A 23,723-nucleotide genomic window follows, 5' to 3' on the forward strand; every position below is an offset into this window, starting at 1 on the left:
GCCCAGACCGATACTGAGCGCATGTCCTGCTCCCACAGATCAGATAATGTTGGGTTTTATTATCTGAAACCATAAAAACCAAACTCTGTATGTAATTAATCTTTGTTATAATTGAGTCTTTTGAGACGTTTTTGACCGCACTGTAATTGTTCTGTGTGAGTGGAAGCTGTAACTCACCCGGCTCCAGAACATGTTGGTGGAGTTGCGGCCACAGTTTTGGTAATGCTCCTGGCAGCAGCGGTCAGGAACCACCTTCTCCTTCAGGGCATCGTGCCAGTCCGAGTACGCTATGACACCGCAGCACTTCCACTGGCGTCACAACACAAGCACACCTGTCAGAGTCTGCACACAACTCTGTGTTTTAATTAGTTTGTTGGTCTTAAATAATGGAAGGACTCTTCTCCACCAGCCAGGTTGGATGTTTTTAACGTCACAATAATGGTACAGCTACACGCCTGGAAATGCATTAGCTGGAATATGTCAGAATAACTTTGCATTTAGGTGATTAAACATTGACGCTAATGTAACACCAGTGTAATGTGTGGTGTGAGGCCTACCGACCTCCGCCTGGATGATGTTCCATGCATTTCGAAGGCCTATGTTGTTTTCTGAGTTGTAAAGAGCCAGCCCATCCTTCAGGTCCTGCTTAGCGTTCTCGCTCACCTGCAGATAAAGAGAAAACATCAGCCTGAGGTTAGCCGCCTCGGCGTGAAGTGGTCGGCTCAGCGAGGGCAGTCGTCTGAACTCCAGCTTTCCTCCCCGTCTTTATGTGGGGTTAAGATTCAAGAAGGCAGCGTTAGCTCGAGTGCTTGCAGCTGTGCAGTCACATATTTCCCTCTTTTCAAATCAACATGGTTTTCATATAGATGTAAACAACCAGGCCATTATCCACGCTGTGCAGAGTGCTTTTAGAGGACCGAGTATGACTGCTTACGGATTGTTGTTTTTCCTCATAAAATGACTAATAATGCTGAGTCAAACATGAGGGTTTATTTGAAAAAGCGCAGCAACAGCAAATGGACCGAATCTTGAGAAGCTCTTCACATTTCTGTTATGATTAATAACTACGGACACGATGAATGTCCAACCGTCTCGCCAATCAGGAAGGAGATTGGTTCTGGTCTGAAATGTCCAAATAGACCTGGTGAAGATTCTGCTGTATTTCATTCCACAAGTATTTGATTTTGTGGGAAAAAATGAAGGAAACTTCCTGATATCTCTTCTTCTGGTGCCGTTATTTTCTCAGCAGTGTTACTTTGTGTTCAAGTAAAGTGACTGATTGAGTGAAATTCGCCTTAATGACCATTAAAATTAGCAATGAACTTTTTACTTTTATGGTTGAATAAAGAGTTAAGCATCCCTGAAGTTCAGTAAAATGTGTCAATCATAATATTAATATGTTTCCCCATTTAAAGCTACTGCTAACTTTGAGCGGTGACTGTCAGAGACGGATGAAAAGACGTTTGGCAGTTTGATCCCAGGAGACAAAAGGTAACAACCTGCTTCCTTCTGTGTCCTAATGTTCAACCCAGCCTCCTCTATCAGCTGCCAGACGGCGATCCGGCCCTCTGGAGAACACGTCTGCACTGCTTTGGAGTCCAGAGGCAGCGTGTTTCACACCACTGCATCCGAAGCAGTGAACTCAGTTATGTGTGACAGTACAATACTTAGTCATGAGGAAATTAGAAGTGCACTGATTGCAGTTTTCTGGCCGATCGCCAATCTTTACAAAGCCCGGCCTACTGATATTGATTTTAGCTTATAACGTTTATTTTCTGAAGCGTTTCTAAAAACAGCTACAAAGTTGCGGATCTGTCAGCCGGCTCTCTTTCAGGCCCATTGCCACCCAACTCCCTCCCAAGAGAATCATGTTCAGTTCATACAAAGGCACACAGAGTTGTCTTCTTCAATCAAGATAAATAAATATTGGGCTTCAAACGAATATTCAAAACCCATAAATGAACCTAAATGTCGATAAATGAACATCTATATTTATATTTTGTGAAGGGCTCGTCTACGTCTGCTCTGCTTGTATGTACAACGTTTAAAATAAGAGATGTGTTTTGAATGATTTCCAAACCAGAACCAGTAAAGGAGCGACTCCAGCACCAGTTCCAGACTGAAGACCGTGTTTAAATCTTCAGTTTAGTCGCTTTGTCAGGAAGTCTTTTGTGCATTCACAGCTGTGCTGGGCACATTATTCAGTAGCTGAAGGCATTTTCTTCTCATCATTTTATGTACAGATGTGATGTCTGCTTCCAAATTTTCCTGGCATTTAACTTAATCCATTTTTTCCCCTTTCCAGGTAAAATATTCTTCTTGCCAATTGCTGCAGCGGAAGCTCATCCATGCTCCTTTTGTGCGTAACAGATGGAGAGGGATTCTGTTTTACTTTCACAGCATACCTCTACTCACTACAGAAAAAAAAATCTATTTTTGTTCTTCCAGGCTAAGACAGTTATGAAAAATGAATCGTTCTATGATTTGGAAGTTCACAGACTTTTGTTTCTGAATTATCTCATGTTCTTCAGATGAAACAAAGATTACCTCCAAAAGAACCTAAAAGGTTGCATAATGCGGTGGAGCAGACTGTCATTAATCTTCCAGTTGAAGCTAATTGGCAAACGCTTCTGGATCTTCCACCTCCCAACCGGAGCTCTGCTTCCTTTGGTAATGACTGTATGTTACAGAGTAAGAATGCAGCTACTCTAATATGCTGGAAGACATGGCTGGGTAAAATAAGAGCAGCAGCCTTCATGACAGAGCAGCCATTTTAAAACGCTCTTTCTCCACCAGGACATTTTCATCTTGTGTTACATTTTACATATTAGTAAAACCAGATGTCAAACTCTTACAGGTGTCTTCTCAGTGTTTTATGAAAAATACAGTTCATACAAATAATTATGCTCATATTAAGACCACATGTCCATGTAAAATTAAACAGATCCTCATCAAAGTATGACAAACAGAAAGAATTTCACATGTTTTATTTCTCTGGCTACCACAGATAAATCATCTATTTCAGTATTAATGTTTCACAATAATAAACTGTAACACATGCAAAGTGTAACTTTATGGCACGATAAAATAAAACTGAGTCTGTTCATAGCGTTATTTCAGAACAAACACAATTATCCCTCCGTCTCTGACACACAGAGATGGAGAACAAAACTGAAGTTCTGCACACAAATTACACAAAACTTTGTAGGCTAATATTGTTATGCATGTTTTAAGTCGGAATAAAATAAGTCTTAATTTCCTATAATAAGCATTTCTACCCTTCTACCTAAAATTTACCCAGATATTATTTAGTGAAAATTATTTTTTTCAGCTATTTTTAAATTGTATTAATTCTAACAGTTTTATGATAAACCTATCAGTAAGTTTGGCATATTTTGCTGAGTTCACTCGTCGGCTTTTAGCCTTTTTCCTCTTCTCTTCTGCACATTTCTGCTCCTCTTCAACTCCAGTCAACGAGGACTGACAGATCTGACTGGATTAGTCCAAAATTATCCAAGAATATCAACCAATTATTTTAAGTTATTTTAAATCATTTCAAAACTTATTTAAAATGATTTTTAAAATACTTTTTTGGTTATAATATTTGAGCTCTGGGCCTTGCGGCCAGTCCACTCCTGCCTGAAGCCATTTATTTGCACCATCACGGCGTTAGGAGGCGGTTCGGCCCGTTGCTGGGAGGAGAAACAAAGTGCGAGAAGCAAATCATTCATTCATTATTTTAAATCTAAAGCTATATGTTTTTTTTCCCCTTTTCACTCCCATAAGTCTGAAATAAAAGAGCATTTTAAACATTTAACAGTCTGTGTAGATACGACTGTCAGCTGCTCAAATCATCACTAATACACTTCAAAAATAATAATTTAGACTTTGTGGTTCTGACACTGTTTCGCTTAAACTTGCCCTTTCACAGCACAAGCGCATCATTTTCCTCTTGACTGAACCTCGACAACGTGCTTAGGGTCGTGTCATGTCTGGTGATTAATATCTCATTGGATGTGTTAATGAAATACAGATTCAGAGCCCAGCTCTCCTGCTGTTTGCTGTGCCTGCGAGGATTTGCTAACAAGAGAGAGAGACCAGAAGGCTCCTCAGATATGAGATAATTACGGATGGGAAAGAAAAATGACACAGCGATGTAATACTGTATGTTGTTTTCACGAGTAAAAAAAAAAATCAAGACAAAGGGATCACACTTTCTTTTACAGTTAATGCTTCGTTGATGGGAGAGAGAAGAGGGAATGTTTTTAAAATGCGAACAGAAGAAAGAGGTTCATCCTGTGTGTCAGTTTCTAACAAAGCAAGGTGCTTTCAGCCATTCTCTGCTCATTGAAAAAGGATTTTACTCGCCAAGAACGTGAAATAAAATGAAGCAGCCAGTTTACACTGTCAGCCTGGTTTCTATAGAAGACGCTGTGCATGGCTCCTGAAGGCCAGCCTGTCTGCTGTAAATGCTGCTACAAATGCAAACACATTTACACCACTTGAATTCAGTCACATCTTCTTATGCTACAACCACAAACTTTGATGCATTTTATGTAACAGATCAACAAAGAGGTCAGCGTTAACCAGAGAACTCTGGAGGAGCTGCAGAGAGTCACAGCTCAGGTTCAGGAATCCGTCAACCAGACATTTGTGACTCCATAAATCTGACCTTTCATCACAGAGTGGCAAGAAGAAAACCACTTCCAATGGAAGTCATAATACTGTTGATCCATCTGCAAACATTTAAAAATGCTACATGCTCATAAAAAAACACCCTGAGCCACAGTTTGGACACCTCGGTGTTAGAGCCTTGGAGTTTCACCTTCCAGCAGGAGAACCACACTGAACACATTCATGTGTTAAAACGTTAAAACGGTAAGAAAACTTTACAAAAGTACTGACAGACTGATCTAATATTCTTCAGATCAGGCAGAAAAAAATCCCATAAAACTTTAAATCCTCGTTTTTAAAGCTGCAAGGCAACAAAATCCGTCAGCAGAACAGACATAAATGTTAGAGGGATTTTATTTGGTAAATCTAAGGTCTTTAGCCACAAGAAGCCATTTAACACAGCCCCTTTAATGCTTTGAAATAATTGCATCATTCCATGTTGCACTGCTGTTTCTCAGAGATGCAGAGGAAGATCTGCTGGTCTTACCATATCTGTCCCTCTGCAGGAAAATTAGATGATGAGCCGCATCATCAATCTCTGCCTTGTACTCCGGTTCCATCTTTTATCATCTGCTCCCCATGCTGGGCTATATGTGATGTTGCTCACTCATTACTGACTCCTCACACTAACACAGTAACAAGAGAATCCCCCCTCTCCCCTCCAGCCTCCTTAAAGTAAAAACACAGAGAGCAACAGAAGTTTCCACTAAGGCTCGTCACATTTTCCATTTCTCGCATGAGCGTCTTTGTTAAAAGTCTGAAAGGAAACCTAATGATGAGAGTCAGGCAAATGAGCTCAGAACAAAAAGGAGGAGATAAAACACATTTTTGTCATAATATTTCATGAGGAAAACGAAGTTCTTGACTAAAGCTTCTGTTGCTGGAACTGCAAAGTCCTCAGCGACAACATAAAGAGGCAACATCCAGGTTCCTTTCCAGTAATTTTATTTGAAAGTTGCCAAAGGGCATCAGTGCAATATTTCATGTGTGGCATGTGTTGACAAAGGCCTGAGACACAGCTCGCACTTCTCATTACAAAGATAAGCTTGTGCTTTCCTCCAGGCAGCCAGGTCTGGCTCTGCAGCACAGGACAGAACATTCATCACTGCAGTCCGACGGGTCCAGCCGGGGAAACGGAGACAAAACAGGGGGGAGCACAAAAAAATCATTGGTTACCTTCTTAGGGTCACCTGTTCAACTGACACAAATCGCCATGGCAACAAGTTAATGCATTTACTCATCTAGACGTAGTGAAGGCGACTTGCTGATGTTTTAAATAAAAGGAAAAGAATTTAAGTAACTTGATTGGTGTTCAAACATCTCAGAACCGACTGATCAACTGTCAGCACACAGCTTCAGTTAGTACCGCTAGAAACTACTGAACCTTCAGAGACACATAAAGACAGTTACAAAGTCAGCCTTCTATTACCTGAAAAACATTTCTAAGTTAAAAAACTAATCTTCCAGCAAGGGCTAGAGAAACTCATCCATGTCGATCCTAATCCTGAACGCTGCTGCTCGTGTTTTTCTCTTCACTAAAACCAGGAGGGTAGAAAACGAAGCATCACCTCAGTTCTGCAGTCCTTCCACTGGCTCCCTGGAGAACAGACTTTATGGATCTGTGATTCAAGAATCACTGAACAGCTTAGCACCACAAAACATTAAAGATCAACCTTCCAGGCCTCTCAGATCTTCTGGTTCTGCTCTGCATCCGAAGAACCGGAACCAAACACGGAGAAGCAGAATTTAGCTTCTATGCTTCTCTAATCTGGAACAAACTTACAGAAAACTGCAAAACCGCTGAAAAACTGATTTTCTTTAAATGAAGGCTAAAAATCCACCAGCTTAAAGCTGCCTTTGATCCATAATAACTTTGATTAATTCTAGCATCCATTTAAATATCTGATAATGATTTTTGATGATTTTGATCATGGCGTTTGTGAACATGTGATGTTTGTTGCTTGTTTGCCGTTTTAGGTTCTCAACATGTAAAGCCCTTTGAACTAGCTTGTTGTACTATGAAACAATCTTGACTGGACTTGACTCACTATCACCTGTCAGGTCTCCAGAGGCAAAAAGAAAACTTTCAGAGAGTCAAAGCGGTGTGGACCTTGATGCCAGAGTTCAGACTGTACAGGCAGTATTAGTTGCAACCAAAGCACCTGGAATATCATCCCTGCATGCAGCCAGACGACCTCATCAGCCATCAGACAGGAACAGGAAATGAAGCTGTAATTCACACAGGTTCCCCAAAACTGGACATAAAAGATTGGACGAACTTCTCCTGGTCGGATGGATGTGATGCTGGTGGCAGGATGGTGTGTGGGATATTTTTCCACGTTTTCTCTGTGTTCCTTTGTACAAACTGAGCATCATTTAAATCCCACGCTGTCCCTTTAGTTCCCACAGTGGACCCATCTGATGGCTACTTCCAGCAGGTTAATGGTTAAAGTTAAGTTGGTTTATTGAACATAAATCTGATCTTTAATGACCTCCTCAGTCACCTGAGCCACAGCGCCCCTCTGGGATGAGGAGGAATGGCAGACTGTCACCATGTTCAGGAGACAGATCTGCAGCTGGTGATGCTGCTGCGCAAACATGGACCAGAATATTTCAGATTTAAAAAACCCAACTTAATAAGGTGTACCTAACAAAGTGACTAGTGTGTGTATGTAGACAGCATAAAGGGCTCACATAAACAGAAGGGAGAGCTTTCACCACCTGTCCTCAAAGACAACAGTAATAACAGACATTTCTCTTAAATTACCAGATGGTGTTTGGGCTCTTTTTCCTCAGCTTTGCCTCACTTTACTAAGAACACCTGACCCCACTGCAGACAGGGAAAGTATCCCAGCATGAGAACCCAGTTCTCTCTTAACTGGGCTCCAGATTTGATGACAAGGTAACATCTGAGAGAGCAGGTCCACTGGGACCTGTCAGCGCTGATGTGACGCTACACCCAATATTCATCACCAGGGTTCAGGACGGAGCTGACGGCTCGGAAAAAGCGAGAGTGATCTGATATGTAGAGCTTCAGAGACTCAGGTTGTATTCACACCGTCTGGTGGACTCAGTCTGATTTGCCTTCACTCTGCTGTGTCAAATGAACCAAACTTTTTGAAAAAACATTTCCCCTCCTCACCTATGGTGGCGCTGCACCAAGAACCACTGAACGAAAAGATATAAAAACCTCTGATGAAGACACAAGCACAGCTTCCTTCTTCACTAAATAGAAACAAAATGGATTTTAACTTTTTGTAGGATTTTTCTTTGGTAAAAGACTATAAACCATTTCTCCCTCTTGTGTTAGACTCACGTTTGTTTTGGTTGCATTTACCCAGAATTCCCTGCTCTATGTTCCTGCATATGGAGCGGTCGGCAGTCTGCTTTCATTCACATATACTTTAACCAAACTGAGACCTATAGCTTTGTGGGCAGACCAGAGTTTTTATTTCAGTCTGCATCACAGTTTACACATTCACACCTTTCTAGGCTGAAAACTGGCGCTCAATTAAAGCGGACTAAACTGTGTGAACGCACCCTAAATCACAAATCAACATTTGTGTTTTTGCAATCACAAATGTTGCGAACAGACAATAAAGGTCGCCTCTGCCGTTTAGGCAGATGGTGCCTCAGGCGCAACTTCTTATAGAAAACAGGAAGTAGTTTCAAGCGTTGCAGAGTCAGATTCACACAAACTCTGAATAATCAACCTACTCTGCAGGTTGTTTGGTGCAGACATTACCATTCTGAACACAGCTGCTTGAAATAAAAAGCACAGCCCATCTGTGAAACACTGGATCCCAGATGGTGTATATGGGAGTGTGCATAAACACAACCAAGTACAAACTCTGGAATAACTGTATGCTGGCCTGTTCTGGGTCCGCTGACAGGAGACCTCCATAAGCAAACATTTCCCTCCCTGAAAGATTACCTGAAAATTCTTCTACTTTGATTAGTTTCACAACTTTAACCACTTGGAAACCAGCGATAAGTGACAGTTTACACACACAGATGTCAAGGAGCAGCGTTATCATTCACGGTCATATGCTCCAATATGCTCCCCAGTCAGATTCTCGTTCTTCTGGGACTTTCACAGCCAGTCGGAACTTCACGTCAGGATTTGCCTCTGGCAGCTGAAATACTACGTGCCAAAAAATCCACCAAGAACCACGAATAGTAAAGATGAACTCATGCTGCTCAAAAACAAGATGTTAATGAGCTAAAGAATACGTCAGTCAAGAGTTTTACACCAAGTTACACATTTACTTTTACTTCCACAGTGAGACAATTAAAGGTTCTCTGCATGAAAATGAAGGTACAAGAAAATTACATTTAAAATAAAACATGCTAATAGCCTGAAGCTGTCTGTAGTTTAGGGAACAGATTGGCCAGACTGCAACAATTATATCTGAGACAGACGACACAGGACGGCATCGGAATGCAAATATTTTCTCAGTTATATTAGAAAGGTGAGAAACAAAGACTTTAATATGCTTTAACCATCCATTCTTTATTTTGGTCTGATCTGGTCTTTCTTAAATATTCAGTCATCTAGTCCAAAAAAATTAGACAAAAAACATAAATGAGAGAAAATGTCATTTGGCTAAAAGGCGAAACCCTCTGACTGAACTCTGCTGCTAAACACATAAATGCAGTTTTACTTGCTGTGGCTCCATTTAAAGGGAGATAAACAGGCTTAACATTATAAGGTTTATTGCCAGGAAGCATCTTTACAATAAAAAATAATCAACAGAACACAACCTGCATTAGATTTTGTGAAAAGCTTATTATTTTTGCAGCTGTAGTAGTAATAATTGCTTTTCTTGCTTTTTAATAAAAGTGAATTCAATAATCATATGCTCTTTTTTCATCCTTGTGTAAACAGAAGCACCATTTAGCCAACATTTTTATTCAAGGTATCCTGCTGTGAAAATTTCATACCAGCTCAAGCCAAGAATATTACTTTCATTTCTGAACAATTATGTTTTTTCTGTAACGGAGGATCGGTTATTTGTTTTGCTTTGATCCAAACAAATGTAGGAAGATATCTGGTCATGCTTGAGCAAAACTGTAATGAGGCCTGTACTCTGTATCCTCGTAGAATAAATTAAAAGTGCAAGACTTTCCATCACAACCATTTGCTGTTTTCCAGCAGAAGAGGCTCCATAAATCATCCCATGGGGTAAAACATGGTGTTGATGCCTATTCTTTGCAATAAAGGCCAGATTGTTTTAGTCACTCTATTTAAACTGATTAAATTAAATTGGTTGTAGTCAAAGCAGAACATCCAGGCAGAAATACTCCCACTGCTTCCTGCTTTTGAGAATGAAAGTAAAACACGGTTTTGCCTCACAGAAGAATTGGAGGCTTATCTACTCAGCTCATCTGCTGAACACATTTTTAGGGTTAAATTAAGCAAATGATCTTCTATGCATGACATTTTAACCATAATTAGTTACTTTGAACCCCTCTGGAACATAACCCGTCTCCTTTCCATGATCATTACCGAATCACAGGGCTTCAACTGCCAGCTTCACTGGAAACAAAGACACTAACAACGTCTCCTTCTTGATCTCACTATACAGAGCTGGACAAAAGCTTTAAAATCCTGAAAGTCTAAATGATGTGGAGGCAGACAGCTTCAGAGTCAGAGGTTACCAGCAGCACATCATCAAACATGACTCTTATTTCCTTCAGTTGCTCTGGAAACCTGCCTCAGGCCAAGACACAGGCAGGTAAACGGACCCTCAACGTCTGGAATTGGTCTGGCAAAGTAACGCATGGCTAATGACTGAACTGTGTCCCGCCTTTACAGACGGGAACGTACAGGGAGATATGGGAGGCAAGTACTCTGTCTGAATATTACCACACTTAGTTGTTACAGTCACCATCTTTTGCATCTAGAGCCGGGGTCTCAAACTTTTAGATGCATCACTGCTCCATCACACCTGAATTAAACAGCTAAATTACCTCCTCACCACGTCATCAGGTTCCTCAGGTTCCTGCCAATGAGCCATTTATCTTATCCCTGTGTGTTAGAGGAGGTGTGGATCTAAGGGTGCGTTCACACCAGCCCTGTTTAGTCTGCTTTAATTGAACTCTAGTCCGTTTTTCTAGAAAGTCGGCTTCATTTGGGAAGGTGAAAAACAAAAAAATCAAACTCTGATTCACCTACAAACCTTGGCCTAGGTTTGGCTGAAGTGAACTCTGGTGCGATTCAAATACATATGTGAACGCCAAGCGGAACAGAGACCAAAAACTAATGAATTTAAACCATACAATTAGATCTCTGGCTTCGTGTTTGGCCTGCTTTTTCTGCTGGAAGGTGAACCTCCACCTCAGTCTCTGGCCTCCTGCAAACTCTGATCATCTGCTCATCTCCCCTGTCCCTGTGGGAGAACAACCCACAGCATCATCCTGCAACCACTGTGTTTCATAGGTGGGACAGAATATACAGGATGATGCTTAGTATCCATGCATGACTTTTTGCTTGTGATTTCAGCCTCATCAGACCAGTTTACCTTCCTCCATATTTGCTGTGCACCTGCATCATTTGTTGCAGACTCATTTCTTCAGAACCTGGAGTGTTGTTCTAAACCTAACCCTGCTGCTAACGGCTGCTGGGTTCCTTAGTCTCCATGATGCTTGTTCTTCTCTAGTGAACCTCTGAGACCAGAAACGGAACAGGTGCATTTAGATTCAGATTAAATCAAACTGATTTTGACTTTATTTCCAAGTTAGGTGACTTTTGAAGGCATCAGTAATTCCACTGGCTGCTGTATGAAACTCTTCCACACAATACAGGTTCATCCTTCATGACTGGAGCTCCTTCTAAGGTAAATTAAAGGTTTTGACATCTTATTTCACTCATTCTATCACCTCCATCTGCACACTCACCTACGCCCCCCCCCCCGCTCTCTGGCTGCGCATCGTGGCTCGCTCTCATTCCGACCTAATAAACCTTCTGCAGGGTTCGGCTGGGCGTGTTGGGCAACGAAGGCGCAATGAGGTCACAGCGTTCAAGACGGATGGCTGTAATCTGGTTTGTGGTCCAGCCATCTGCTGCAGTCAGCTGCTTGCTAACTGCAGGCCCGGCCTTTATTATACTACGCGCCTCTACACGACATTTAATCAGGAAGCTTAACATCTCAGGGCTGCGGAGGGAAAAAAGCAGGACACACACATACCTGCAGGCACAACTGCTGGGCTGAGGAAGATGAACAAGAATTTCTCCATTAGGGGGGAGAAAGGCGCCTCTAATGCTGGAATAAACAGGTGGAAATGTGAGAGAACGACCAGCTAAACGAAGGCTTTCAGAAGAACATCTCCCAGCTTTTTGGTGCGTTCTCCATGTGTTTGACAGCTTGTCACACAAGGAGGATTGAAGTTCACACGAGGCGTCACTCATGACTTTCACATGGCCTATTTAAAAGATAAATTTTGTGTCTTGCAGGCTGATTTATGTTTAAAAGCTGCCAACAACTGTATGTCTTCCAGACTTGTTAATAAATGCCTTGTGATTAGAGGATCAAATAGGAGAAGTGAATTAGAGATTCCTCTGATCACAGCCTGCAGCGGCGGATGCCGAGAGCCTCACACAGCATATGTAATCTCACTTAAGATGAGGAAATTGAGGAGCGAAAAAGACAAAAAAAGCAATTTCTTGTTGCTGGATGTGATGTACAGCGCTTGTCCTTCATCTGATCTCGACTTTCAGTTGGTCTGTAACTCATGATCCAGCCCTAAACAATCCCCTTAACTTTGCAGGCGTGTTGTTTAGAAGTCAGCTGAAAGTTCCCATAATTAGCTTTAATAGCTTCACTTGCCGCTGACATTTGAAGACCAATAAAGGAAACAGATTTGCTCCCGATCCACATTATCGCAGCTTCACATCCCATTAGGCCTAAACTCACTGTAATTTTGCGAGATGGGACGAACATGAATCGTTATGGGGGATTTACTGGAACATGTGTGGATCAGAGAGTTCTCCCAGAGCAACATCCAATCCTTTATTAATGCAAACTCATTTCATTTCTCATTTGGAAAAAAAATCCTCAGCCCTGCTTCGCTATCTTTTTCTGACTTCACAGGTGACGGGAGCGCAAAGAGGCTCTCCATTTAAATTCCCCAGAAGGGATCAAGATTTCTTCTTCTTTTTTTTCCCTTCTCCATAAAAAGTTAAGCCAGAAATATTTTACTGATAAGGCATCAAACATATTTACTCCTGGCTTGGCATGCCTGTGAGAGCTGATCCAAATCTGAGAACTGATGGGCTGCTAAATGAATTCCTTTATCTGCTTGAGAGTTTAAGTTTGAGCAATAACCTTTGAACAAAGACGGAAAATTAGCTGACGTCCCGAGGGTTAAAAGTAGGAGAGAAAAAACACACATCTATCAACAAACTGTCCTTGAAAACAAACAGAAGTCGTAAGTGCTTGTCCTGTGAAAGACAAGTTGTCATCGCAGTGAAGAAACACTTGTGGATAATATAGTCGGGTAATATCTGCAGCCTGAAATAACTCCATCTGTTGTCGCCCCAGACGTTCACCTGACTTCACCTGCTGAGGTCATGGGAAACACGGCAGGCTAATTACACGGAGCCAACTGGTGCGGTTTGCTACCCTGACCTTTGACTGCTGGGCTAACGCTAGCATGAAGACATTCAAGCTCCTGCTGCAGAAAATACTAAATATACAAGGACAGGGGGGGAGGGGACTCTGACCCTGGAAGACAACTGGGAAACTCTTATTACTTTAAGACACCGACATGCCAAGGCTGACATTTCCCTACATCAACAGCTGAGAGTGGAGTGGAGTTATTTTCAATAGGTAACATATGATATGTTAGGCTGAAAAGTATTTTCATTATTTATATAGCCGACAATGGCTCTAAAATTGTCAACACTCCTGTTAAGTTTCCAGGATTTGTGATATGAAAAAGAGAGTACAATAAATCACTTTGAAACTTTTTCAATCTTCGGTTTATTCTATTCAGCTCAACTATAAAAAAGAAAAATAAGTCTACAGGAAACGAAGGAAAAGTTGCAATAACCTCTCACTGCATATGTGTGCATTGCCTTTAATACCTTGCTGGATTCAGAGCATTCAGTTTTCTTCAGTAGGAAACTGTCAGGATCCCACAACCCGACTGAATGAAATAATGCTTTTATTCTGTAAATAAAGTTCAATGTTTGGAAGGTTATCAGAACTTTATCTGTCATGAATCTGAGCTCATGTTGAGGTTCTAAATGAGACCCAATCATCTGGCCTCATTAAATAAATACATAAAAAGCTTCTGATGAGAAAATGTAACCCAAAACATGATGCAGCCCCCACCGTGCTTCACTCTGGCAATCATTTGGTGATGTTTAGCGTTGTTACTGTGCCAAAATGCTTGGAAATGGGGCTCAAATATTTGAGGTTGCCAGATACATTCGCCACACTTTGGAAGAAACCCCATCTAACCCGACAGGACAGAATCCTGGGAAGAATTGCTGCTGTTCCTCCCTGATCAGTTTTAGGGATTTTTGCAGGTTTTGGAACATTTTGTCATCCAATCTTTCTTTCAATTATTGGTGACTGTCTTTATTATATAAAGATGTGTTTATAAACAGGCTCTGGATTTTTTTTTTTTACTCAACTCCTGACTGTTGCCGTTGTACAGAGAAATTATTTAAACTTTTGTAACTTTCCTGCTAGCTTAGACTTCAGCTAAATAATTAAAACAGGAAATAACAGAAAAATAGCTCTAAGAAAGCTAAATTTTATCTCTAGTTATTTGGATTGAGTGTAGCTGTTGGTAGGTTTGAACTGAAGAAGTGGAGTCAAAAAGATAGATTTAGATTAGATGCATTTGTTTGTCCCAGTAGACAATAGAGAAAAAGAGGAAAAGTCTTAAAGACGTGCACAACAAACTTGAATCAAGCCCAACTCTCTCAGGCTGTTTAGGATAAAATTTAGCAAGAAAAACAACAACAACAAAAAAAACAACTAAAAGAAAAACCAGCTGCATCATTTCTACCAGAGCTTGGCGTTCAGATGAGTGTGGTTCAGACTGTTATGCTCAGGTACCTGTTGTTTAATAAGGTATTCCCTCTCTGTTAGCTTTAGAGTTGAACATGCAGGGCCATCCTCCAGCCAGTGAACTGATCAGAACCGATTTGTTTCTGCTGTCCGTGCTCAGACCTGCTGCTGGCAGGTGCAGCTGGAGACTCACAGACACGACTGAGGAATGAAGCTGCATCTGTAGCTTCTAACATCAGGTAAGCAGCTAAAATAACATCACCAATTTTACATGACTGATGATTTTACTATCAAAATCAAAACTTTTTATTTTTTTTTTTTTTTAGAAAAGGAACACTTAGTGCTTTAATGGTGGCCGTATTAAAAGCTCCTGATGAATCACATTTCATTTGTGCAGAGTCATTTTGTTTTCTGACAGCTAAAGCTGGAATTAATATAAATTAAAGCTGCTTTAATTATAATTTAGGTCCAGTGAAAATCAGAAGAGGAGAGAATTAAATATGCATGAATAAACTGAACAAGTCGAGGTAAAACAAAGTATGCATAGCATGGTGGACAGCACACCAAAGCAGAGCAAACTCACCTTATCAGAGTACACAAAGAAGAGGGTGAGGAGGATCAGCTCTGCCAGAAGAATTATCAGCAGTACGATGAAGAACTGGTGGACAAGCAGAAAAAGTCTTTTTCAGCAGCTGCTCTGAAAATATCAATGATTAAAGTTATGCTCTGACATTTTACAAACACATGTTGTCAAACAGAAGATGAAAACAGATGGCGTCCTGCAGCTTGAGATAAAATATATTCCAATAATAAGAAACACAAGTGTCTGAAATTAAATTTCTCACAGAAATTACAGACAGAAAGTCAAGGTGGAAGGAAGTTAACCATAATAATGTCTGAAAGGTGTAATAATGTCAGAATTCATATACATACGTTCAATATTTTACATGATTTTCTGCTTGGAGGAAGACATAAAAAACACATAAAGATGCGTAGAAAAGCAAAATTAATTATTAAAAATGAGCCACAGAAACTCTGAGTAACTGTCAGAATGAGAAAAAATGCCTTTCCCTCACAGGAAACATAATAAAGTTTCAGGACTTTACGAAGTATGCATGAATCAAAACCTTCTCAGCTGCACATATTCAAAAGAGAAATAGTTTATGTCCTCAGAGAACAATTGTAGAAAAAGCCTCCAGCAAGATCCGTTGTTAGGCAACACCGAGTTTCATCTGAGCAGCGAATCGATGCAAAAGTTAGCAACAAATTCAAAGACCTGAAAATATCAGCAAGGTTTAAATACAATAAAAACAGTGACATCAATAGATAGACATTATGAAGGAGGACTACTTTGTTTTTACTGTTGTTTTCATTTTTTTTTCAAATCAGAGCAGCTGGTTTATTAATCGCAGAATGTGAGATTGTTTATTGCTTTTGCTATCTTTATTAAATTTAGTTCACATTTAAATCATCTCATTTCCACTCCTAAATAAATAAACAGACTGCGTCTCTAGGTTCTAGTTGAAGCTGTTACCTTTTCTTCATATATACACTGCAGTCCTGAAATGTCTCAGAGATTCTCTTTTTGGATAGAAAACCAGATTTTAAGCATTTGGAGCCCGTCTCCATGCCACCATGTTGGATCCCTCGCTGTGAGACAACAACAGCAGAAATCCCCCCCAGCGTGAAGGACATGTGTAAAGAGAGACTGTCGAGAAATTGTAGCCCAACCAATTGTCATATTCTGCAGAACAGAATGTTTTTATTTATAAAAAAACAGCTTGAACAAAAAGTCATGAATAAAAGCTGCTTGATTTCTTTAACAATGTCGACTGTAAATGTTTCTTGAAACATTTACAGGAAGTGCAGATATTTTTTTAAGAAGAGAAAAAAAGGTGGATTGAAACCAACCCTCCAGTGAAAACATAATCTCAGATCTCTCTTGGAAAATTTTGAAAAATTTCACCAAAATGGGCGGAGCCAAGACACAATGAAGGGTGTGTCCAAGAGGGTGGACGAACTTTGTTGCTATACTTAGTGGAATTTCAGATCCTCTAGCATCTTAAAAAAACAACTAGTGACGTTTTCTCTGGGTTGTTGAAGACTTATGGCGGTCTGCAGCAACGCTGCAACTCTGCTGTCATAAGCTCCTCCCACTTCCTGCAGCAAACCGCCTGCAGTCACAGCAGACACATTCCACTCTCTGTCCATGTTGCCAAAAAAATTCACACATTTACAAAGCTCATAATGCAATCAATAGATGATCATTACTTCAACTCCTGACTCACCACCAGGGGGCGTGCCTGAGTGAGAGTGTGGGGCTGAGTGAGTTGTTTGTAACCAACAGGAAAATTCAGCTGCTTAAGCAACATTCAACCTAAAGCAGGCAGCACTAACAAGACTTTAGGCAAAATATTGCAGAACTTCACAAATTTACATGAAAATGTCAAAATTCACACAAAAACATAAAAACAAATCTCTGACTAACCTGTTTAGACAGTTTATCAGCAATTAAAAAAGGTTGATCTGGGATGTAGTTCCACTTTAATATTAAACTCTTCTGAAGTTTTGCCTCTCAGATGCTGCCATGTGTCTTCCTTGATGCTGCCTCAGCTCAATATTTACAACCTTTTCTGCACAGCATGGGAGGAAACAAACCTAGATCCCTAAAAAACCTAATTAATTCAATGCTCATTGGGGAGAGGAGGGGCGAACCGTTTCTTATTCCATGGCCCACATAAAACGCGTTCAGCAGCCTTTTGTTGTTAGCATCTGCTTTGCAGGTTTTAGAACTGGTGTTGCTTTTCCACTCAGCTACCGACTACAGCTGACTGCTTCTACATTTTACATCTCTTTCAGATATCTTTGTGTTTTCATGTGTACTTTTATTTTCTTAGTAAGCAGTTCCTGACATTCTAAAAAGAAAGAACCTCAAAAAATATTGCAGAGGATGTCGGAGCTTTGAATGCGCTGTAATCCAAAGAGAGATGTTGTCAAGGTAAACGCTCGGTTCTGTCCGCCCCCTGAGATCCAACCCTGCACTGATCTCTGAACGACATGACACCATCAGCCCCAATAACAACTCCCACAACCCCCTGGGTGCAAAAAAGAAAAAGAAAAAGAAACAACCCCGACTCTCAGACAGCACTTCTTCCATAAAAAAGCTCAGCATGGCTTGAAATGCAAAGCCATCCCTCAGTGATGTGGCAGACGATGTTCCCTACCTGACATTTTGCCTAATAAGAAACATCAGGACTTTTAAATGTAATATTTTGCATTAAACCATTTTATTATTCACAGCCTCCAACCTGCCTCCTCGCTGCCTGCACTTTGCTCTCCTCCACTTCACAGTTGTCAGCCAGGTGAAGGAAGCCACGTCTAGCACCGAGGATTTGGAACGGCTTTGGACTGATGCAAGAGCTTCAAGGGATTGAGCGTTTGTGATGTTAAGTAGTCAGAGGCCTAACTTTACCTCTCATTTAAACTTTCTGGACATGAAAGTTTTCTTTTTCTTTGCAAATCCACTTAAACATCCTTCAACTGAACAAACTTCCATCATTAACTGCTTCAGATACAACACTTATAAAATCATAGCCAAACAGAGCAAAGCCAAGCCAAACTAGGTTTTATAATGAATAATAGAACATTTTAATTATTTAACTCATTAATATTAAGTGCTTTTCAGAGTGCTATGCCCATATGGTGCAATCATTTGCTGACATACTTCACAAAGCTTCCTATTGAAGGAGAGTCGACTTTCTGTACTGACTCGTTCAGTCGTCATTATTCTGGTTTAGCTGAACCCAAAACAGTTTTAATATGGACGACATGGCTCTCTGCCCAGGGTGCCATAGAATCAGGGGACAAATAAAAGTTGAAAGTTTTTTCCTATAAAAAATTCTATTATTTATTGTTATTCCCATAAAAAACATTTAATCCAGAATTATTCATACCCCGTGGCAGATGTAGATTTCTTTTTGTCAATGAGGCTGGTATGTATATGCAGGGGTGAATATTTTTGGCCTTGATGATATGTTGGGCTGTGTTAAAAAGGCACAAGAATCAGCTGTAGTTCAAAAGCTCAATTTGAGATTTATAAAACCTTTATTGAAGTTGTGAAAGAGGATTTTCCTTTGGCTAAAGATGAGATGTGCAAGTGAAGTTTAGTTCTTATGCTGGTGGGAATTATTCCCCACTCATAAACAGCTTTGATTTGTGAAACTTATTTAGTAAAACCTAAAAATGGTGATTACTTTTTGAAGAAAAAAATTGCTCAAAGTTATTTCTTGCTCCATTCTTGGGAACCAGACCAGGCCACAGGTGAAACTGACACCAGGTCATCGTTTTCTGAAGAACACGGATCGGTTGTCATTCACTGCCTTCCTCAGTTCACTCACTTATCTTCATTGGTTGTGTTTTATATTTCTGTCCTGTTTGGTTGGTGTAATCTTGTCTTTATTCTCTGCCATGTTCGGTGTGTCAGCCTGTTTCAGCAGACATCCCGCCTGCCAGCCTCCAGTTTCTATAATAGATTATTTCCTTTTCTGCTCTCGCCCCACAGGAACCGCTCCTTCATTTGGGTTTCCAGTTTTAAACCAGCACATGACATGAGCTGCGACCAAAGGGAAGCAAACGACATGTAAGCGTGTTAATTTTCAGAAAGAGTGAATCCCGCAGCTCCGTTCCAGGATTTCATTCTTCCACCGTACTGAGAATGAAAACAGACTGAACCTCCACTGGAACGTTTCTGCCTCTGTTGAGGCCTCTAAATTAATCATAACACATTTAATGACTTCTACACATCCACATTAACTTTCTAAAATAAAAAGCATTATTTCACAAATCAGGCATAACATTATGACCACCTAGCTAATTATGTTGCCCTGTACTTCATGTTTGCTCAGAGTACTCAGCTCAGTTGGGTTAGGATCTGGGATTTGGAGGTCAAATCAGCACCTCAGCTCACTGTCAGTCTCCTGAACCAGTGTTGTTTTGTGATAGGGATCGTTACCCTGCTAGAGTCGGCCAAAGTCATCAGGAAATGTCGTTTCCATCAAGTAGTGGTCTGCAGCATCCTTACTGAGGATGGCAGAACCCAAAGTTCTCCATAAGATGCTCAAAGCACCTCAACTGACTGCTTGTGATGTGGAGAAGCAGCAGCTCTACTTGGAGCAGATTGTTGGACTTTGGCAAGATGTTTTTCTCCACATGCAACATGAGCCTTTCACTGATTCGCCGTTATTCCTTGCTTGGACCAGTTTGATCGCAGACTGGGAACTCACCACCAGGCCTGCAGTCCAGGAGATACTCTGATCCCAGCTGTCCAGGTATTTCAATTCATCCTTCATCAGTCTCAAATCCTGATTACTTCCCATTTTCAAATGACTAAATGTTCCATTGCTGCCTAATAAATCCCAGCTGCCAACATGAGTTGTGTAAAAGAGATAATTACTATATTTTACTTCACATGTCAGGATTCATCATGTCATGTCTGATCTGGGTACATCCATGCATTAACCTGACTGAACCTGTGCAGGAGAGCAGATCTGTTATTTCTCCATGTTCTGTAACTGACAGTATAAAGAGTTCTGCCAAACAAATTAAAGTTGTCAGCAGGAAACTGAATTCTGTGCCTATATAAACACATTTCCACTTATAATGAGTTGCTGCCATTAGATTAGCACAAGAACTAATCTTGTCAAAATGTCCAGCTGGGTTGTTTGTGATTCATTTAAAAGACTAATTTTTGCTTGTTGGGCGTTTTAACCTGAAAAAACCCCAAAACAAAACAAAACCCACTAAGTTCAGTTTAAACACTGATCTATGAAGGTCCAATGGCCAAAAAACTGACATTTCCCATTTTAACGAGAGAGCCTTTATCAACAGTAACGTCCAAATTATTTGGTGCAAATGCTGCAAATGATAAAAACAAGACATTCTGTGCATATATATATTGATACTTTCCATAAATCCAGATTTTCCTCTTGTAAATGAAGAAACACAAATATTTTTCAAACTAATCCAGACTTTGTGACTATATTTATGATGTATGATAATCACCAGTATTGTAACAGAATATTCAAAATCTCTGACTCACATAAGGTATTTATTATTCATAACTACTTAAAACATGAATAAAACGCAACTTCTTCATTGGTTTTCAAACTTTTCAACAGTTCAGATTAGTTTATTCAGCAAATCTTTAAGAGAAGTATGTACATTTATACTAAAACAAATAGAAATCTAAGAGTTTGTTGGTCTTGTTGACTGTATTGGTTATATGGCAGGTATGCCAAATTTGTAAAAAATATAATAAAAATATTGATGGAAAAAAAAAAACTAATATAAAGTTTGAATATACAGAGATTGAACTTACGCTTAAAAGCAGGCACTTGTTCTCCTTAATGGCACCCAGGCAACCAAGAAAGCCCGTCACCATGACGATTGCGCCAACGGCAATGACCATGTTGGCAGCTGACAGAGACGGGAATGAAGGTGAGAAGGTGGCGAAGCTGCCCTGTGACACAGAGAGCCAGATGCCCACGCCAAGCAGCCCACAGCCACACAACTGCAAAGCAGAAGACAACAGAGGAGAGGGTGAGAAACGGACAAGTTGGAGTCTTTTCAGGCACAATCTTCAAACATTTCCAGCTCTTCTGGAACTGTAGTTCCTCAAGCAACTACGGTTACCTTTGAATTGAAAGAAAAAAAAACATACAGCCGAACTCTCTGGGTCCTTCCAGCTGCCAAGGGACCCAAACAGTTTCTAAACACGGCCAGAAAAACCAACTAGGATTATGTTAATTACAGCGGCGATAAGCCAATAACAGCTCTGGGAGAGATTAGGGCAAAAAAATTGGACTTGAGCCGCAGAGTTTTTGATTATGTGAGCAGATTACAATAAATCCAGAACAAACAGATATGTAATTAGTCCCAGATTCACGGCGGACATCTTCCAGGCTTTCTGAAGCCACCTGCAGAGGATCTGAACTTTAACAAGAGGCAGCTCCCTAATCTCACTCCAGCAGATTCCTGCTGATGTGTGCGGCGTCCACAAAGTGAACGTTATCGCAACATGGAGTGTTTAAGGAAGGCTTTGGTTTGCGGATGTGTTGGTCTATTTATTCAGAGATAATGTCACGCGGCTTTGGAAAATATAGAGAGTGAGAGAAATGGGGGCAGTTGCAGATGACATCCAACAAAAAGAACAAAGACAGATTTTTTTGTAGTTGGAAAAGATATAGGAATTATATTCAGTAAGCTCTAATTGATGTTTGCAAACATGCGTGGCTGGGATCATTAGTTTGAAACCATTTCTGGACTGTTTGGTTCTGTGACATCCTCAGTAAATATCAACTTTGATTTAAAACAGGTTTGAACAGAATTATTGCGAGACCGATTAGCTCCAGCTCTCCTTACCATCAGGCGACGATGTGTAAAAGTATCTTTGAGCTTTAACTGCAAGAGTCAGGAAATGGTGCGAGATGCCTGAGGTCTAATGAGTCCTACAGGATACATGCATGAGCCACGCATCCCCATCTCAAATGTCAGATGAGCTCAGTCTGACTGCTGCTGAACTTTGACCTTTGAGCTGCTCTGGTTTGACTTCACACAGGCTGATGTGAAGACAAAGGCCTGGTGCGTGGAGAGCAGCGCTCTCATGAAGATGATATGCCCGCCCTGACAGAGAGCAGGCAATGAATCAATTAAAAAGAAAAGGCGGAAAGAGCAGCGCAGAGTAATGCATCAAGACTGATAAGAGCTCTGCTTGAGTCCGCTAAAATTAACCAGCTGAGTGGGTTATCCTGTAAAAAGCCTGCTCAGAAGGTCTTCTGTCAAGGTTGAAGGAAACGCAGGCTGCAAAAGATCCTTGATTTTCAGACTTGAGGGAGCGACTCTAACCGTACGACAAGAGAGACTCGATTAAGTTTCCTCATCGTAATAATGCAGTTTAAAAGCCTCTTAAAAGTACAATTGGATCTATAAATAATCTAATTTTAATTGACAAAATAAGCAACATTTTTAATTCAAAACCCTTTTTGCAACTAAATTATAAAATAAACAGACAAATGAGCTCAAAGCAAAGTTATTTATTGTTTTTAATCAATTATTCAGGATCTCCAACCATCAGATTGGTGCAAAGTGCAAGACTGACATTAAGTCATGTTTAGCTTTGAGATGCTATTTTAGGCTTGAATAGCTTCGATGATAGGCTAACTCCTTTTAGCACAACCTGAACACAACAACAGCCTTTTCCAGAGTCCAATCACATTTTTTCTGAAGTAGAAATGAAACCCCAGTGGGCCGAGAGAAACTGTGTTTCTGTGTTTTGTGAATGTCGCCTATGTGTCAGATTTACAGACATATGAACATGTCAAAAAAGTACTGTGTTAAAATTTAAGAAGTTCAAATTAAAGTCTAAGACTGAAAAAAATACGTGGCAGTCCAACACAAAAAAGAGAAAAGTGGGAAAAAAATTGAGATCCTAATCATTGTAGTCCAACCACGTAAAAAAGAACCACAGCTGTTCTGTAACAACCTCAGAGGTTTGTAGAGAACAATTTAAAAAACAGCACCATGCTGTGGGCTGGTCTTTAATGGGGATAAAACCAGGCCAATCTGAGAGGAAAACCTGTTAGAGGACCTGAGACCGGGCCAGAGGTTCAGTCAGCAGAGAACAACTCTGAACAGGTGATTTAGAAAATGAACACCACAGATTCTGACCTCTTTTTGTAAAACTAAAGGCTAAAAAAAGCATGTTTACCATAAATTTTCCCTCCAAATGCACTGATTTGTGTTGGTCTGTCATAAAACATTCTGGCCCAACAATAAAACCCAATAAAATATGCAGCTGTAACATGTGGAACGTTAGAAGCTTTCAACACGGTAAGACATGCAAATGGGAGCAAAAGAACAGAGAGAAGCAGACCAACGCTTTGTCCTTTAAACGCTGAATAATTCCAGTGAAGCTGAATTCATTGGGAGGCACCATTAGCCTTTTAATGGCAAACTGATTAAAAACAA

General features: G+C 40.5%; 1 protein-coding gene across 2 annotated transcripts in view; it reads right to left on the minus strand.

Annotated features, from left to right (window-relative positions):
• Positions 1 to 23,723, minus strand: part of tspan9a (tetraspanin 9a) — a 99,555-nt gene that overhangs the window by 12,819 nt on the left and 63,013 nt on the right. For both annotated transcript variants that reach the window (XM_015051083.1, XM_015051077.1), the window contains exons 2-5: positions 21,076 to 21,267; positions 15,283 to 15,357; positions 562 to 663; positions 178 to 309 (exon numbers count right to left, since the gene is read on the minus strand). In XM_015051083.1, coding sequence (XP_014906569.1) covers positions 178 to 309; positions 562 to 663; positions 15,283 to 15,357; positions 21,076 to 21,267 — 501 coding nt within the window. The remainder of the gene's footprint in view (positions 1 to 177; positions 310 to 561; positions 664 to 15,282; positions 15,358 to 21,075; positions 21,268 to 23,723) is intronic.

Source organism: Poecilia latipinna, unplaced genomic scaffold (assembly GCF_001443285.1).
Source record: "Poecilia latipinna isolate Pla-1442-1.1 unplaced genomic scaffold, P_latipinna-1.0 Scaffold50, whole genome shotgun sequence".
Classification (NCBI taxonomy): domain Eukaryota; kingdom Metazoa; phylum Chordata; class Actinopteri; order Cyprinodontiformes; family Poeciliidae; genus Poecilia; species Poecilia latipinna.